The sequence below is a fragment of the Oryzias latipes genome, chromosome 18, assembly GCF_053564925.1.
Source record: "Oryzias latipes strain Hd-rR chromosome 18, Olatipes_Hd-rR_3.1".
Taxonomy (NCBI): domain Eukaryota; kingdom Metazoa; phylum Chordata; class Actinopteri; order Beloniformes; family Adrianichthyidae; genus Oryzias; species Oryzias latipes.
The window spans coordinates 30,220,452-30,240,749 of record NC_136254.1 but is presented as its reverse complement, the minus strand read 5'-3'; the positions used below and the strand labels follow the sequence as shown (position 1 = coordinate 30,240,749).

Sequence of the window (20,298 nt, the reverse complement as noted above, 5' to 3'; positions counted from 1 at the left end):
AGAGAGCCACAAAGCCGAGCATGAGTTTGCAGACTGCAAAAACTAAATGTACAGGTTGACTTTCTGTTGCATTCGTCATTGTTTAACCTTAACCTGCTGCTTTTTGCTTTAACTCTCCACACGTATAGAACCTTACACCTTTTTGAGAAACTAATTTTCTTTAAAAAAAAAAGGTTTTTAAACATTAAACCGATTTACGCTGCTGTTTGACTGCAGTACCTTCAATAAGTTTGGGCAGGAAGTGAGCAGCACCCTTGGTCTTTTTGACCCGGTTCCCCTTCATGACTTGCCCATCCCGGTTGATGCCAATATACCAGGCCCGCCCCGACTGGGTCTGTCTGTACAGGATGGACGAGTACGTGACGTAGTAGTTTTCGAACACGCCCTCCTTAAACTTACACTCTGGTGTGAAGTGTTCCTGCAAGACACAGGCACAAAAAGTCAGGTGAGTGTGTAAGGGATTTGATCTAATTGAGAACAGGACTAGCTGCAGATGTCATGTGAGCGTACTGGAACATCTAAACATCAACAAACATTCCCTTTTTTTCCCACAAATCACCAGTTTCTAACCAAAACATCCACATCAAACTTTATTTATTCTGATTGATGTTATCGCATTCTGTCCAGATTATTCCAATAAAGAGAAAATGTGTTATTTATACAATAACAGCCTCTAAAAGTTACCAATTGATTTTTGGCAATCCCCATACTGAGCAACACTGGGAAACAATGGAGAGGAAAACTTTCCCTTTAACTCTGACCATCGTCCGTGACCTGTTAGAGTCTAAGAAGAGAAAGAAGATACTGAAGAAAAAAAACAAATACAGGAACATCTGTCGTAGGACAAAAACACAGGTTAGTAACACCAACAAGACAAAGAGGAGGGACCAAAAATGCCCTGTAACATCAGTTAAAGGCAGAGAATACAGGTACTTTATTGCAACCGAAAGACACCACGAAGCAGATCAAATTGTCAAACATCTGTTGTGGGACAAAGGAGAAACAGCGAAGAAAGAACGTATTTGTCGCTGTTTCTGCAAGTTGTTCCATCTAAAAAGATTAGTTTAGTCTTTAATGTTCATCAGACACACTTCAACTGTGAGAGACAGAATGTGACAAAGAATCCAGGGAATCACATTGTTTGATTTTTTTTAACCCTTGTGCTATCTTAGATGACCCCACCCGTACATTGACGCGTTCTTCCTACCATGACAAAGGTGGATAAAAGTGGAAAGATTTCATGTAATCCATGGACACCAGTGAACATCACAAATCATTGAAGAAAAAAGGTTCTGAGCACTGTCTAGTGGGTCTAGATGACCCAACTCCCAATGTTAAAATGCATTGGTTTGCACATGGGTTAAATAATTTATTTGTATGATGGCGCAATATGCAAAAAAAACATTCTTCCATTCTGTTCTTCTCAAGATCTGTAAAGTTTTGGGCTGTTGCTGCAAAGTACAAACGTTATTCTCCCTCCACTGTTTCTCTTTTGGATTTGAGGTTCAGAGACTGTCTAGACCACTCCAGAAGCATGGAATGCTTTTTACGTAGCCACTCCTTTGTTGCCATGGTGATGTGTTTAGGAACATTGTCCTGCTGGAACACCCAGCCATGTTTCATCCAAAGTGTTCTCACTGATGGAAGGAGGTTTTTGTCAAAAAAATCACCACATATGGCCCTACTCACCCTTCCCTTACAGATGAATCCTCCTGTATTCAAACAATGATGTTTCCACTCCCATGCTTTACAGCTGGTTTGGTTTTCTTCCCCCTTAAAACACGACATGTTCCAGTTTGGTCTCATCTGACCACAGAACCTTCTCCCAATCCTCGTCTGGATCATCCAGATGGTCTCTGGAGAACTTTGGACTAATATCGTAATGTGCTGGCTTAGACAGGGGGACCTTTGGAGCTCTGCATCATTTGAATCTGTGATGATGTCATGTGTTACTATGGAAACTTTTCTTACTGTTGACATTTCCCTTGCACAGTTCCGGGATGTTTCTGAAGTAGATTTGTACCCCACCAGGTGAAATCTTTCATGGAACTGCAGGTGGAGATTGTCAGTTGACTTACATTTCTGCCATTTTCTAATTACTGCTCCAACAGTTGATCACTTCTCTCCAACCTAGTTGCTTATTTTTGATCGGTTCATCCCAGTCTTGTTCCTACAATCTTGTCCCTGGTGTCCTTTGACCGCTCTTTGGCTATGTTCATGGTGGAAGGGTTGCAGTTTGACTGTTTAAGGGTGTGGACAGGTCTCTTCATACAAATAACCAGTTCAAGCAGGTGACGTGGATACAGGTGATGAGTGGAGGAGAGAAGATCTTCTAAAAGAAGAAGTAACAGGTATGGGAGGGACAGATTTCCTATTTTATGCTCCATTATACAAAACTATTTTATTTTAAATCAAACAATGTGATTTTCCTGGGTTTCTTTTGTAAATTCTGTCTAACACAGTAACAGTCTATTTATGATGAAGATTAAATACCAAACTCAACTTTTTAAGTGGAACAACTTGCAGAATGAGAGACTGACAAAGACTTGTGTGCGTTAGAAACTTTAACCACAAAAGAACAGGAGGAAACTCAAAATCCTTGTAGGATCTGTGATAGAGCAAAAAGAATAAAATAATCATTGTATCCGTGAGATAACAAAAAGCAAATAGTGATAAAACCACTGGAACATCTGTTACAAGACTGCAACAACAGAAAAAAGATGGTTTAAATAAAATTCCAAGGATCTGTGAAGACAAAAAAATATTTACTTTGTAAAGGCAACAAGACCTAACCATGCAGGAAACAGAAATTCAAAACAGTGGAACATCTGTTTCAAGACAAAAAGGATGCGTAAGTAACTGTGATGGCAGGAAAAGATGGACAAACTTAAATACCAAGGATCTGTTATGACAAAAAAATATTTGTTTTGTGAACCCAACAAACTGGGAAGAAAAAAGACACATTCAAAGTACTGGAACAGCTGTCACGAGACAAAAAGGATGCATAAGTAAGTGCAATTGCATAAAAAAGTGATGGACAAACACAAAATCGTAGGATCTGTTTAGACAAAAAACATTTGTTTTCTAAATGCAACTGCAAGAGGGCAGGAAGGAAAAAGACACATTCAAAATACTGTAACAGCTGCTGGAAGACAAGATAAATACAACCACAATGACATGTGCATTAATCAGCGAGACAGAGAATAGACCAGGAACTGGTCTCCAGTAAAGAAAAAAACTCAAGCAGCTCAGATAAATTGGTAACAAACAACCATCAGCCTGGATCTGTCACCCCCTTCACAGTTAAGTGATCATGCTGTTGGCCTTTTCCGTGCACAGACACCAACAGCATGACATCCTTCACCACCGCACTCCTCCTCGGTGTCATACTCCACCTCTCCTCTTCATTTCCTTCCCTCCTTTCCTCCGTCATTTGCTAACCTTGTCGGGAACAAACCAATTTGCAGGATTGATTTGGAGCCTTGATGTGACGGGTGAGCCAAAAATCTCCTGAATAAGGCCTTTTTCTCTGCTGCCTTCCTCACTCCTCTTCATCCCGGACTTCTGTGTCTTTCTCATTTCCTTCATATCATCCCCATTATATCACCCACAAACTAGCTAATCTATTCTTTAACTACATGCCCATTCAATTAAGCTGCCATTCATTTTTCTTACAACCTATTATCCTTGTTGTGTAATCACAGACGGAAATTCAAAGGTCTGCAGTCTCTTTAGGATGTAATCAGAGGGCCATCGTTAGGTATAGGTGCTGTGGATCAATGCTTTATCAAATCTCTAGTTAAATAGCAGATAAAGGAAGATTTCTGACTCTAAAATCAAGTTAGTGCTGCTCAGCCGCACTTTTTTCTTCACTATAACCAGCTTTGTTTGCAGCAGAAGTTTCTGGAACCATAAAAACCTGTGAGAACACCTCAAGGCTACAAAAACATTTAATCTGACCAGAGGAAGACACTTTATTTAAAAAATTCTGTCTGAAAGAGAAGAGAAAATAAATATTTACCTTCACATATTGACGCCTTTTGAACGGATTTTTGAATTCTTTTGACCTCTAAAGCGAGTAGAGAGTGGTGAACATTTGATTCTTATTCAACACGTTTACACGACTTTCATAGATTTTCTTTAACGCTTTTGTATGATGTAAAACCATCGCTATTACTGCCTTCAAATGAGGCCACCATCATAAAACTGCAGTTTGAGACTAATTTAATGGATTAATGAGACTATTAATGCAGATGGAGACTATGCTGATAAGGAATTAAAAAGTCACGCTGTAAATTTATGGAGAGAACCATGGCGGACCATCAGAGGCCTCCAGATAGGAGAATGGAAAAAATGGAAATGAGTTCTCCCTGCAGTTCTAAGCTGATAAACAAACAAGTTTATCCCATAACCAACGAGAGCAATGTGGTGTTCACTCTTGCCCAATGGTACTTCGAAACAAGGACAGGCAAGGCAGGAACTGAACCTGCGATCTTCCAATCATAGGTTGACTGCTCCACTGCTGCACCACAGCTGCCCCTAAACATATCAGGACTTGCAGCATTGGCTCCACCCACTTTGAGTCCATGATAGTATCACAGTAGCTTTACTCACGGTCAAAGATTTACTAGACTAAATCCAACAAGTCGCACACAAAGGAACACAATGGACAAGGTAAGTTACCGTGTTCGAGTGACCGTTTGCAAGTGACATGGAAAGAGAACATGAACATCATCTTAAAATCCCACACCTTAAAATGGGCGGGATCTGCCATGACGTTGCCCATTCGTGATACATTTGCACTTTTACTTTGGCGGGGTGTAGATCTTTCCCTTAATTCATTGACTGTATATAAAAACTGGACTGAGTGAGTGTGACATCATCCATGGAAAATGACTTACTTCTGGCTTCAACGAAATGAAGTCGATTTAGTTGATTTTCGTGATACGTACGCTGCCATGTTGGAGCCAGACGTCGTCATTAGGCAGAGATTGGTCCAACCTGTTCTGAGTCATCGTTTCTATGGCAACCGCTCTCACCAATCAGGAGTGAGCTTGTTGGAATTCCACTCCCATACCGCTTGAAGGTGAACCACATGAAATTGGTCAAACGTTTCGAATGTTAGGTATCGAGGTCAGCAGGCTCCACCTACTTTTATTGAGCCGTCTGATTGGTCAGTTTACAACATCAATAACTTCCAATAAAAAGTTTATTTCTTAGTAGAGGTCTATGGGATTTCAGCTTCTTGGAGTCAGCAGGTACTTCCTGTTTGTAGCAAGAGTCACTCAGTCCAGTTCTTATACAGTCAATGATTTAAACATTAGTAAAATCATCAGGAACAGCAGGAAAAGTTGCCAGATTTGTCGCTAGTCACTTTTAAGTAAATAAGTTGCCAAGTTGGCAACAGCATTTGAAAGTCCAAGGGGAATTGCTAACTTTTGAAAACAAGTTGAGCAGTGTGTTTTTCCGCCATAAATCTGCTAACACCTTTTACTTTTTTTGCACGTACACGTGTTGTTGTTGAAGCCAGCTGATGTTCAATGGCCACACACATAAAAGAATGTACTCTTTTATGTTTTAAAGGCATCTCTTTGAGTGATCAGGCAAAGTACAAGGAGTCTTTGAGCCAATATGACACTTCTAATACACCCCATGAATCTGCAGGTTGGTGTCACTTAATAGTATTTCATCACCATCAAGACGTCCAGTCCACTCAAACTTGAGGTAATTAAAGATGAGGTTTAACAGCCAGCTCTGCGCTCATCCCATCACCTCGTCTACTGAAAGAGTGGCGGAAAAATAAACGGAGGTTGTGGATTTGTTACACAAACTAAATCGGTTTTGGGGAAACAAGCTCTCTGAATTCCCTCGGCTAAACGCGCTTTTAATATTTAATGCAATCGGACTTTGCTTTACTCAGCAAAGCCTCACTGACTGGAGGAAAACAGAGAGCCTTGTGCAATGTTTGCACACTTGGTTGCATGCATAACGACCCATTCACCAGTTATTTCCAGGATCTGTTGAAAGGTTTGAAAAGTGATTGAGATACAGCTGTCTCAGTAGGCCAACAGCAATGCTGGTTCATGGGCTGACAGATGTGTAAGCAGTCTCAGTGCAAACACACACACACACGGGACGGACGCACATCCGTCTGCACGCATTACCGTGATCTTTTACCCTGTCAAAAGCTACGGAAAGGTCCTCCACCTGTTTACCCAAAGCACTAAATGAAGCTGGAAAGCTGGCAGCTGCATCCTCTCGTCTCCTGGAAAACGACGCTCAGCATCACGGCTGCTCTTCCCGTTGCGTCCAGCGGGGGGCGCTCCTAAACTTGAATGCATGACTGGAGCTCATGTCTGTTCAGACGCTGCACTAAAGTGATCTGTTGTGACAATCCTTTCCTCTTTTTAGTTTTTAAAGACCTAGTTTTAGCATTAGTTTTCTGTGTGGAGTTTGTTCTCCCCGTGCATACGTGGGTTTTCTCCGGGGACTCCGGCTTCCTCCCACCATCCAAAAACATGCTTCTCAGGTTACCTGGTTACTCTAAATTGTCCGTGACCCCAAAAAGGACAAAACAGCTAAGAAGATGAACGAATGAATGCATGAATGAAAGAAAGAATTAGTTTTACTCAAGATAAAAAATTCAAATATATGTTGAAGACAAAATCCAGATGTTTCTTGTGTCAAACTTTAGACTGAATAAAGGAATGATAAATGATTAAACTTATTGTGTCAGGCAGATTTGCAAAAAGTATTTGACAGCTGTAAAAAAAAAATTGATGACAAAAATAACAACGTTTTAATGACTTTTTTGTGAAATTCTATGTGACAAATCTGTGAAAGAAAATGAAAGACGTTGGGAACAAGAAACTCTAATGTTTTAAAAAATAATTATACAAAAATTACAATAAAAAAAGGAAAAATAATCACAGAAAAATAAAAAATAAACTACTAAATGAGGAAAAACAAATAAAGTATAGACTAGAAAATGTAAAAAATAAAAGTAAAATATTAGTAAAGAATGATTAATATCAAACCAGGTTAAACTAGACTTTAAAAAAAAGACTTTAAAGTACACTATTGCTGTTAAAGAGACTTGAAAACAGAAGTAATAAAAATCTGACTAATCAGAATGATGAGTCATGGACTTTATGCAGCTCAGACAGGAAGGATGTGCATGTGTTATACACATACTGTGTGTTTGTGTGTGTGTGTAGGTTGTGTGTGTGCCTGTGTCCAGGAACATATGTACACACGCTTTTGTCCATGCATGTGTGCACACATGTGTTTGTGCGTGCTTTGATGTGCCTGTGTATACATGTGCATGGGTATGTGTGTACATGTTTTTCAAAAGTATGTGTTTAGGGGGGTGTGCACAGAGAAGAGTGCTTATTTGCATGTGTGTGTGTGTGCAAGTGTATGTGCGTGCATGCATGCGTGTGTCTTCGTGTTGTATACCTTTATGTGCCCCTGTATGCACAGGTGAGTGTGTATCCATCTTTTTTTTTTGGCGAATGTGTGCATGTGCGAGCACATGCGCACACATGTGTGTGCATATTTGCGCACTTATGTATGCACAAGTGCGTGCGCACATGTATTTGTCCATGCATTTGTGAGCGTGCATGTGTGTGCATGTGCTTATAAGGATTTGCGTTATCTGCATGCCTGTGCATGAAAAAGTGTGTGTATGCATATGTTTGTGTATGCATTTATGTGTGTGTGCATGTATGCATTTAGGTGTGCGTGCATGTATGCGTTTATGTGTGCATGCGTGCTTGTATGTTTGTCTCTGCATGCATGTGCATCTGCAAGTTAACATGTGGGTATCTGCATGCGTGCATAATTTTGCATATGCGTTTATGTGTGTGTGTGCAGCCGTTTTTGTGAGTTTTAGTGCGTTCAGGTCATTCATGCGCGTCTGCTGTTGTGACAGAGACATGACAGATCCCTCTGACATCAGGGGGAGGCGGGCCGGCGCCACATGACACGCATATGGACGCGCGCTCTCACCACACACACACACACTTACTCACTCACTCACTCACACACACACACACACACAACACCAGCGGTGACGAATGGACCGGCTCTCCTCCTCATTATTCACTCCCTCTGGCAGAGCGGATAGACGGAGCAGCGAGGAGATGAAGCCAGAGGAGAAAGAGAAGCGTTATGATACATAAAGAGGAGAACACGGGGACGCTGAGGCGGGAGCGTTTCCACCAACCCGCTGTGTTCACCGCCACTTCCTGCTGTGGGTTTGATTCTACATGAACTTCAAATTTAATAGTTCCTTTTTGGGCCTGGATGGAAATATATGAAACCAAGTAATTCATCTATCGGAAGAGGTGTGAAAAAAGAGTTTGTGGAAAAATTCTCGAGATTTTCAGAGCTTGACTTTTCAAACCAAGCCTCTTCCAACTGTGATTACATGCTCTTATATCGGGTAGTGACAATCCAGCCTGAACACTGTATGCATAGCAAAAGCACACAGAACGTGAACGTGCATCACATCCTGGGTGTGGACGTAGCATTGAGCTACACACTTCCTACACTACCGAACCAAGGTGGGTTCAAGCAATGCCTCTTAGTGCTCCTTTCGTTTTTTGGACAAAACGCGTGGTCTGTTAAACAGGTGTTGCCAGCTAAACCAGGTTGAACTTTGACCTATCAGGGACTCCGATTTGGTAGTGATCCAAAGAAAGTACCAACGGTTTAAAAATTGATCACGGAGGAGAAAATAATAATTGGAGTTTGTGCCCGGCGGGAATTCTATGACACCAAGTCTTTGATGTAGCAGAATATGGCTGCGAAAGTGCATTCAAGCGGGCTCTTCCAACGAAAAGTCTGCGTAAACGTGATCGTGCATTTTAGGCTTTTGTATTCCAAACCTTTGCAAGCTTTTACAACCATTTTTGGGCACTACGTACAAAAGGCGTGGCTGTTGAACAAGCATCACCAGCTAAACCAGGTTGAACTTTGACCAAGTCCCAGATCCAGGGACTTAGATTTGGTAGTCATCCAGGCGCAGCTCCTGGGGCATTCGGTAAAACTCACCAAACTGTGTAGCTGGTTTATCTGGTGAACCCAAACATGGCGATGATCCTGGCGACCTCTGTGTTTTTTATTTTGAAATAAAGAGAAACCGAGGTCACTCTCTGGACATAATCCATACCCGCCTTTCCAAGGACCCAAGAAATGAACAGAACCGTTTAGTCGCCAAATTGCGGGCTTTGCACCACTTCAACCTTTCGCACCAAGCCTCTTACAACTGTAGGGGGCGGACACATGCTAGTAAACTGTAGAAAAAGAAGCCCCTCCCTGCCTTTCCAGTGTGAACACCAATAGATAAAGTGTGTTTTTTGTGAACGCGGGTCAAATGCCCAGTAGTTACTTAGCATCACGGACAGCTTTTTCCTGAACTTTCTCTAGTAAGATCCACGGAGCACAAAGCTACACATCTCAGCGTTTGATCTCATCAATTCCATTGGAGGAGGAAACACTCACCTTCAAATTAAAGCTCTAACATAACTCCCAAAAAGATTTCCTCACTGTATTCTGTATTTGCCTTAAAAGCTTTTAAATAAACTCTGCTCTTCAAAATAAAAGCAATCGGGCGAATCTATGTGTTCAGTTGTGTCACATAATAAAGTCATTTTCAAGCGTCTAATAAGACATAGAGCCGGCCTCATTAAGCAGTTGGAGTAATTGCTTTGTCATTCACACATGGGTGACTTTTACATTAATGAGGCCCCATTGAAGAGATGCCAGAGCAGTTATGGAGGGGGCCACAGTACATAAACGTTTAGAGCATGGCACCTCCAATTCTGGAGGATTTTGCTGCATCCTGCAGAGGAGAAACGAGTCGGAGAGCAGCGGTTTTTACCAAGCCAATTTTTGGATTTATTTAACTATAGTATTGAAAATAAATGGCTTAGCCTTTTCATTTCAAAAATGTTGCCTCAGCTGCACTGACTAGAAGTTAGGCTTTAAGGCTGTATCACACAGAAACTACATACATTTTGTGCACGGATGAAAATTGGTAATACCCGAATATACGTAGAAAGTTGTGGTCTCTAGGGTAGAAGAAGAACAACTAAACCACGCAAAGAACACGTAATTCAACATAGAACGTGTGTGATTATTTAAAACACTGTTTATATGCAATTTATTAGTTATTCGTGCATCAATTGTATAGTTTTAACGTGACGTGCGTCGTGTATGCGATATTAAAGTCTGTTAGACGAACGTGGAATGGTCGTTGAAAGCCACAGATTTGCGTACGCACCTCGCAATGATCACGCACGTTTACGTAAAAATTGCAATTAAAGTACAAAAAATACACAGAAACTGTGTGATAAAAAAAATTTGATTAGCTCTAAACTAAATTCACGTAAATACCTGGCGGCCGAAAACCCTCGACAGACATCTGCGCACATGGACAATGACAAGAAACACTTATAAATTACGTATATCATGCATGTATCACAAAAAAATGAAATTACATATGTAGAAAATGTACGTAGTAGCTGTGTGACAAGGCCTTTGGTCACATGCGGGGTTGATCGGTATGAATGCTGGGAGTTTTTGGGTTGCCCGGGCTCGTCGAGGGTCGTAGAGAGTTGGCTATGCATTGTCAGATATGGCAGATATGGACCGTCTGGATACACGACATGACATGTCTGGGTCCTAGACCGCTCAGTGAACCCGTAGAGAAAAGATCTTCATGCAAATGTTTTCGTTCCGGGCATGATGTGGGCGAAAGGCTGTAGTGAACACTCAAACGTGTTTAAGGCGTATACATTTTTCACTTATTCAACCTTTGTCCATGAACATTTTCACTTTATGGTCTTTTCTAACTTGTGTGAAATACCTTTCAATTCAGCTAAGTGGCCTCTGTGACCGTCTTATTGGTTGAATGATAGAAAGCATTCAACCCATTGCTTTTCTCTTTAACTGTCATTCTTTATTAAAGTTTCCTTGCTATTTTATGACACTTAACTCCTACAATTTTTCAGCTATTTTAACCATTCAACTATTCAGTTCAGCTTTTTCTAGCTATGACTTTTGGTCCTTCAAATCCCTGAACTTTTTAAGATATTCCAGGATTTTTGCCTCTATTGAAATACATATGGGAATCCTTGAGAATCTTTACTTCTTTCTGTGGTGTTGAAGCTCGCTGGTTTGATACACTTGTATTTTTCACAAACATATCTGTTTTGTTATTTTGCTGTTTTCACTTTATTTATGGTCAACTTTGTTTCTTTCTTAAGTTTTTTTTAGTGCCAATTTTTACCCGTTAAGTTTCATTTTCATTCATCCATATAGCAGTCAACCCTGCATTTTCTTCTGGAAATGCAGCTCCGTCTGGCTATTTTTATCTTCAGGTTTTTAAAAAATTTTTAAAAGTATTGCTGAAGAAAGCAAATCATTTCTTTGATGAACAGGTCTATTGGGGTTTTCGTTGCGCTTTTAATTTGCAAAACAGTTAAAACAGTGTAAACAACCCAAGATGTGTAGACAATGTTTAGAGATTTTTGAAAAATGAATTTTAGAGCACAATTCCAGCTGGGGGTCTACAGTTACAAGAAGAAACCCCTCTTAACATTTTCAGTGGCCCCCTCTGACCCCCCAATTATGAGCCTTATTTTGAAGGCGCCACCCTAAATTTGATATGAAAACAAATGCAAAAAAAATGGCAGGAAAGAAGGTTCTGGTAAACTGCTCTCAGCTTTCACAGATTTGAGATCCATCATGTCGGGTCATTGGGGCCACTTCGAACCCCCCCATCCACATCCTGTCAGCTCACATCGCTAGCCCTGGTTATCGCCCCTCCGTTGTCTTCGCCGCACAATCCAATAAAAGACAACTTGTCATAAAAAAATATCCTGCAGGGACAAAAGTTAAAGGGAACAGCTGGGTCGTAAAAATAAACATTGGTTTCATGGTGAATTAATAGCTGCTTTCTGAAGAAACTGAGCTTTATTGTTAGCACTGACGCTAACGGTTGAACGGAACGGCGATGCTTCTTTCTAACCAGACCAGCTCAGTGAATGATGCACATTCATTCATGCATGCTGTCCAAACTGCCAAGGAAACATGGCTGCAAATCATCCAAGAGGTTTGTTCCACTTTACAAAAAAAACCTATGGAGATTTTTGACTTTAATTTGGTCTGTTTTTTTGTCAAATCGTGAAGTGCCCCTTCTTGGGAATGCACAGCATTTAACAAGGAACAACCTCTGTAGTCAAAGTAATACAGCCAATTTACATTTAGGGAGTCACAAAATCAGCCAACTAACATCTGACAAATATTTCAGGGGGTCAAAGATTGGATAGAGGTGTGGATGTCTACTGCCACACCTCTATATACCAACCACACATTTCTATACACCACAACACACCAACCACACACATTTATACACCTGTACACACCAACCACACACCTCTATACACCTCTACACACCAACCACACCCCTATACACCAACCACACATTTCTATACACCATAACAAACCAAACACTTATCTACACACCAACCACACATTTCTATACACCATTACACACCAACCAATTATCTACACACAAACCACACATTTCTATACACCATTACACACCAAACACTTATCTACACACCAACCACACATTTCTATACACCATTACACACCAAACACTTATCTACACACCAACCACACATTTCTATACACCATTACACACCAACCAATTATCTACACACCAATCACACATTTCTATACACCACCCACACATTTCTATACACCATTACACACCAAACACTTATCTACACACCAACCACACCTCCATACACCTGTACACACCAACTACACCTCTATACACTAACCACACATTTCTATACACCATTACACACCAACACCAACCACACGCATTTATACACCTGTACACACCAACCACACCTCTATACACCTCTACACACCAACTCTATACACTAACCACTCTATACAGTAACCACACATTTCTATACACCATTACACACCAACACCAACCACACACATCTATACACTACTACACACCAACCACACATATCTATACATCTCTACACACCAACCACACATTTTTATACACCATTACACACCAAACACTTATCTACCTACCAACCACACACATCTAAAAACCTCCACACATCTACACTACAACCAAACACATCTACACACCAAACATACAAATTTACAAACCAAACACACACATCAACACACAAAACACATATCAACACACCTAAGGCACATTTACACACCAACCACACATCTACACACCAATCACATCTATTCACCAACCCCATATTGAACACCAACCACACATCAAACATACATATTGACACACAAAACACACCAATATCTATACACCAATCTCACATCCACACACCAACCACACATCTACACTTTAGACACACATCTGCACACCAAACAGATCTCTTTATACATCTGACTGGGCCCCAGGATCCAAATGTCAGCTGAAACACACAGATACACATAAACTGGAGTGAACAACAGGCACACACATTTGTAAGAATTGAGGGAGCAGCTGGAGAGGGGGCCGGCTGAAAGGGACGGGGGTGTCCTCTGACTCTCACCTTGACAGTCAGACCCTCGCTGTGCGTTTGGGGATTTTTCCAAACACAGTCAGAGATAACCTTTCTGTCCTGCACACGCCTCCTTTTTCATCTCTTCCTCTCTATTAGTCTTTTGTCTTCCTGTCAGTTTTTGGTGATCCTCTCTTTATCTCCGTGCTCCCCGTTTCCCTCTGGCCTTCACATTTTCCTCCATCCTTTTCCTCCTCAAGGCCACGTGCGTCTGCGCTGCCTCACCACAAGGATGGAAGCGTCTGCATGACAAGGCAGGCAGGGCGCCGGGGGGTGGGGGGAGTCAAAGACGGGTAAGGAAAAGTGCTGATGCGTGGAAAAAGAGAATCCCGATTTGATGGGCGGGTGAGGAAGGTCAGAGCGAAGGAGCTGGAGGCGTGAACGTTTCAGGTCGTTCTGTGGAAAGGCACTATTGACTGATTGACTAATTGCCACTTTGCCACCTGTCAGGTGCAGCATTAGGGCAGAACGGCAGATAAGTTTGGAAGAACCAGAGCCCCAACCCATCTTTGCTGCTCGTTTGCAGCTTTGTGACTTTTTCTTCGATGTGTTTTCTTTGGATTACGGGCGGATTACAGCAGATATTCCACCAAAATGTTTCCACTCTCACATTCTTGCAGTTCGCGATACAGATGCCGTCTTGTTGGAGCCAAATCATCAGTAAGCAGTGATTGGTAGGAGTCTGACGTAGTTTCTAGGGCACTTTTACCAATCAGGAGTGAGCTAGTTGGAAGCTCACTCCTGATCACTAGAAAGTGAGATATAGAAAATCTGTCGATTTTCGTTTTGAATGTTGGATGTAGGGGCCAGCAGCCTCCATCCACTTTATTGAGGCACCTGATTGGCCAGTTTACAACTTGAATAACCTACACTACAGAAAAAATATCATAAAAAATTAGGGTTATTAAGAACTTCAAGAAGGTACATGGCATACAGATCAAATTGGAATATCAGACAATTATTGTCCATATTTTTAAACATAAATGGTAAAAAGGTAAACACAGTATACCTGTATGATACTTTCCTACCTTACTTTAAGACTCAAAGCACTTTATAGTCACTGTCTATAAGTCACACTAGTGGGGGCTTGGCTGTCTTACACTGGTTCCAACCTCTAACCACCATGGGCAATTTCCGGCCCAGGATGGATCACTTTACGCACGGGTTGGCAGGATGGGAACTAAAACTGAAATCCTCTGATCTGAAGGCAACTGCTGTATCTCTGCACCACAACCACCCTTACAAGTTATGTGTGTGTGCTCTCACCAAATAATGCGCATGGGTTCCCCAGTACAGCCGAAAAGCCAAATTACTAAAGTGAAAGTGCCATCTGTCGTCACACCTGGATGTTCTTTGCATCTGCATCCTCCAATTCAACACCAACATGCTGAGTGTCAAGCAGGGAGGCATTGGCTCTCTGTCTTTGGTCTTTGGTATGACCCAACCATAGAATTGAACCAACATTCTTCCACTCTCAGGTTGGACACTCCACCATTAGGCACCATTAAGACATACAAATAGCTCCAAAATCTAATCCTTTCCACTCTTGTTTTAGGTGAGAGTTTAATGGAGGCTAAAAAAAACTAGACGGTTATGTCAGTTTGTGGTATCAGCACATGGGCAGATGTTTATTAACCTCAGGATTTCTAAGCCAATGTGTTTATGGATCTGCAACGACAGCAGAACACAAAAACTCTGAAACGTTTGGAAAAAGGAGAGGTTTCAAACGACCAAATTAAAGTCCAAGTATGAAAGAATGATAATCGTTAACAAACAGGATTAATCCTTGAGGCGATTGAGGTGCTACTGACAATTAGGGTTGAACCATAGGGTTGCTTAGGGTTTCTGAGCATGTGGTAAGTGTATCGTAAGTATTCGTAAGGCTAATGAAAGTTGCACAAACTCATAAAGTACTGGTGATGCTGTTGTACGGTGCCCTTATGCTACACTCTAGTCATCTGTAATGCATCAGGCACAACCAATGACGCTAGATATGGGCTGTAATTATCATGAATGCAGTCCAAAGGGTTTTGGGGGGGAAGTCGGGACAATTATTTTACCTTAACTTCACCCCTGAGAATCGTCTAAGAGAGTCGACGGGTTCACTACAACCCGTCGCTTGCAGCATGGCCGTAGAATCAAATGTGTGTAAACATTTATGCTCTGTGGTCTCACCTAGCGGTCTATGACCTTGATATTTCATCCGGACATCCCGTGTGCCCCGTAGAGGTTTGTCAATGTCTACCCATAGGGGTTACAAAAACAGAGCCCCTGAGCCAGATGATCAGATTTTTACCGTGGTTCATAGAAAAACCACCTTTTATTCTGCTGCTCCTTCAAAGCTGCAGATATTTCCTGCAATCTCCTCAAACACAAGCTTCGTCGCTCGAGTCTTGTGACCTACTCCTCAATGCAGCTCTGCAGGAATACCAAGTGAACTGAATAACTTGAAGAGGTCACCCCCCCACCACCACCACCTTACTTCCTCACCTCCCCTCACACCTCCTCACAGAGAGGACCTGCTACAGAACGCCGTGAAATGATGGATGTGGTAGCTCACTTTATCACCAAAGACCATCCATCCCAATTAACTGGTTTTGTGACTTCAGGCAGGAACACTGCATGAAACTTGTAAAGAAAAGTCCACTTGCAGGATGAGATTTACAGAGAAAACCTTCTGTTCCTGAAGCTTTTAAACGCAGTTATGTTTGTCATCCCATAAATTCTGCTTCTCAAGCCTGCATCCTCCCTTGACCTGTTCTACACCACAAAGCCTTTGTGCTGGCTCACAATAAAGCCGCAGCGTCTTTGTACGGGCGCCAAAACCTGTCTTCATCCTCCGATGTCCTATATCCAATTCCAGTCACAGCACAGCAGCTCCCCTTTTTCTTTCGTTACCTCTGGGGTTGATCATGTGAGAAGAGGCATCCCCGCTTTAATCACTGGTACCTCCATCCATCTTCAGAGGAGATCCCAGAGGAGAACACGAATGGAGCAGAAAACAGGCGGAGACAAGGAGAAAAGCCTGAACTGGAAGGGATTTAGAGTTGAGGGTAAACTGGCAAACAGACACACCAGTCACTGCGAAAAGATGGATGAGCCCTGCGGTCATGTGACCAACGAGTTTCGGCAGAGTTCAGACATGGGGCGTGGGGACTTATCCAAGCATGACAACGCTGCTGGAAAACCATAAATACGCTGAACAAAAGAGCCTACCCCCACTTCCCATTATCCATCTTTTTACACTCTCTCCCGCTACCATACAGCCCCTCATACCCCCAAGCTAACATTAGCGGTGCAACAAAAATGGTGAGCACTATCAGTGGTATCCAGCCGTACACTTATGAGCCAGATGACAGCTCAGACGAGGAAGTAAAAAGAAGTACATGGATATATAGCCTCATTTACACTGAGTGGTACTGTCCGGTCCGGTTTCCAAGGGTTTAAACCAGGGGTGTCCAAATCCAGGCCTCGAGGACCAGCCTACTGCTAGTTTTCCTGAAACCCTGGCTTATCTGCTGCTGATTACCTGGATCAGGTGTGTTTAACCAATAAGTAGTGTTCAATGGTAGGTGTGTTGAAAAACATGTAGGACACCGGCCCTCAAGACCTGGATTTGAGCACCACTGCCATAGACTATTCAGGCAAGGGGTTTTCACTCAAAGTTGGACTGTCATGGCACATGCAGGGTGTAAACCGATTGTGCAGCTTTGCTGCATGACCTTCAACAACAATGAGTGTCATCCAGCAGCTTTTTTTTTCCCTCGCTTGGCTTTTGGTACAAGGTATATATAAGTCTTTTAATGTTGTTTAAGAGAAAATTTTAGAGGAAGATGTTGGTGCTGGTTTGGCGCTTTCTCTCGTCATAATGACTGTCCGCAAATCAACGTGTTTCATTGTGTGACGAAGGCACAGGTGGTAAAAAAAAAAGAATCTGTACAACATACCTGCGTCTCACTTACTTCACCTTTACTTAAGGACATGTCCCAAAGCAACTATGGACATCTGCGCAGATCGACAAATGACGAACATAAGAAACACTTGCATGTATCACGGAAGACCGAAATTTCACACTGGGACAATGCACAAAATGTAAGTCGTGGCTGCGTGACACACCCTTAAGCCTTGCATGTTGTACAAGTGTCCGCTTCGACCTGCTGCTCGCCCCTAGAAAAAAAAGTGAACTAACATTTTAGCTCTACAGATTCAACAGCGGTCTACGACTTTTAGACTTCATGCGTTCCACTTGCACGCCCCGTACAGGTTTAAACTTTTTTTAACCTTCAGATTGTCGTATCTACTTATAACACTTGTGCTATCCAAGGCTCGTTAACATTGGGAGTGGGGTTATCTGGACCCCACAAGACGCTGAGATCTCCAGATGACCTCACTCCCAAGGCACGTTAATGTTGAGAGTGCACTGAACCTTTTTTCTTCAATGATTTGTGATCTTTATCCTTTATCCACCTTTGTCATGGTAGGGATAACACGTCAATGTAAGGGTGGGGTCATCTGGACCCCATAAGATAGCACAAGGGATAAGGGCAGTTCTGGCAAGGGCTTTAATCTCCATCCATCATAATTTTAATGCCTTATGATTTTAGTATGTCTAGCTGACCAATTATAAAAGAGTATAAATAGATGAAATATAGATTTTGAGTGGATAATTAAACACATCAATGTTTGTGTTTCAAGATTAAGATTGAAAGACGTTTGCTTCATAACGGCAACATTTCTTTTGTATTTCACGTTTCTAAAAGCAGAGGTCACATTTGTTTTTTTTGATTCTCAGCTTCTCATGTTGAAAAGTAGGGCTTCGCTCATTCCTCATCGCCTTGAATCCACAAAGTCATTCCAGTAATGTTTTTCTTTGTCCAACTTTCCACTGTTAGCAGCAGAAAGTTTAGCCAGAGCGGGGAGTCCGGCCCAAATACGTCTTCCTGCCACTGTCAGATTGTTTGTACCTGGCTGCACATGTGTGTTGGATGTGGAGGGTGGTAAAATCGCACGAGGGGAGTGCGTGCTTCGGAGAATCGCTCTTATTTTTTCCACCGCGCACGTGGCTCAGATAGCATAACCACGAGCCTTCCCACCGCCGTCCCTCCACCCCGGAGGCTCGTCCACAGCACACAGCTAATAAAGTGGGCCAGGTCCGCGCCTGAGCACTATTTTTATCAGAAAGCAATTTTCAGGTGGTGCCTGCAGGTAAGCAGGTCCCAGTCGCCTCAGACAATGGAGCTGTGACAAGGAGTTTCCCCCCCTCCATTAACCTCTGCTGAGCTACTCCCACATGAGCCGGCTCATCCCCGGCACCGTTTCTGCAGTTTCTGCTCCCCCCCCCGTAGATCTCCTGGTTCAGAAACTTGGATCAGGGCCAGATAATTACGAACTGCTCACATGCTCTATTTTAGGTGTTAATCACTGGAAGTTTAAACAATCTTGTGAAAATAATGCCGGAATGATTTAAAACAAAACTGTTGTATTTTCTTAATTAGTTCCAAATTATGACGAAGATTTCATTTAAGTGTCAGTGTTACGGCCCCGACAGGAAGGATTTATGCTAAAGTAACAAGCAAACGTGTGTTTTCTATGGAACTGTAATTGTCACTTTAAAAAGTTATAATAAATAAATAATGAGTTATTTAACATTAAGGAGTAGTTACATTTATTTTTCATTACATTTAGTTACATGTATAAGTTACATCTGGCCCTTTGAGGACAGACACTATGCTGATGTGTCCCTCGGTGGAAATGAGTTTGACACCCCTGGTCTAAGGGAAATCACAAAGGGGCCACAACATATGAAAAATGGACGCTAAGAAGTTTAGGAACACAGTTTTGTAAAGTGAAAGACAGAACCTGTGTCCTGTAAAACAAAAATAAATCATTACTGTGCTGGTCCCAACAAAAAGACAAAACAGGGATTGGAGCCTTGGCCAAACATAAAATTAGTCAGGGACCTGACCCAGCCACGCTGACCGTTGGAGTCAGCAGCTCCCTGCTAAGGCTGCCTGACAAAATCTAACAAATGAAAAGAAATACACAAAGCTACCAAGGCCCAATCCCAAACTAAAATAACAAAACCCAACAGTATACAACTTCTGAGGACCGAGGAGATACAAAGAGAAACAAACCAACCAGCACAGCTCCAACTCAAAACCCAAATTGCATCCTGGGCAAGGATGTAGAAGCGGTCGAGGAGTATAAATATCTGGGTGTGACTATTGACAGCAGACTGAGCTAGAGGAGCCACAGCACTGCTGTGTACAAGAAGGCCTGCAGCAGACTCTACTTCCTAAGGAAGCTGAGGTCCTTAAACGTGTGCAGCTAGATGCTGGACATCTTCTAGCAGTCTGTGGTGGCCAGCACCTTGTTCTCCTCTGTGGTCTGCTGGGGAAGCAGCATTGCAGTCAGTGACACCAACAGACCGAACAAGCTGATCAGGAAGGCGGCTTCTGTCATTGGCTGCAAACAGGAAACCTTTGAAGCAGTGATAGAGAGGAGGTCACTGAACAAGATCTTATCCATCGTGGACAACCCAGACCGTCCTCTCCACCCTCTTCTGAACAAACAGCAGAGCTCCTTCTCCAGGAGGCTCAGACATCTCCGCTCCAAAACTGCCCGTACCAGAAATCCTTCCTACCCAATACAATAACCCTATACAACAACTCACTATGCAAAAGAT

The 20,298-nt window shown here is 42.3% G+C and overlaps 1 protein-coding gene across 2 annotated transcripts in view; it reads right to left on the bottom strand.

Annotated features, from left to right (window-relative positions):
• Positions 1 to 20,298, bottom strand: part of fgf11a (fibroblast growth factor 11a) — a 103,051-nt gene that overhangs the window by 10,325 nt on the left and 72,428 nt on the right. The window contains exons 1-2 of one of the 2 annotated variants that reach the window (XM_078936392.1): positions 1,690 to 2,530; positions 220 to 418 (exon numbers count right to left, since the gene is read on the bottom strand). In XM_078936392.1, coding sequence (XP_078792518.1) covers positions 220 to 418; positions 1,690 to 1,980 — 490 coding nt within the window. In that variant the 5' untranslated portion in view covers positions 1,981 to 2,530. Of the gene's footprint in view, positions 1 to 219; positions 419 to 1,689; positions 2,531 to 20,298 lie in introns of those variants that run through there. The other variant, XM_020711519.3, reaches the window with a different exon arrangement.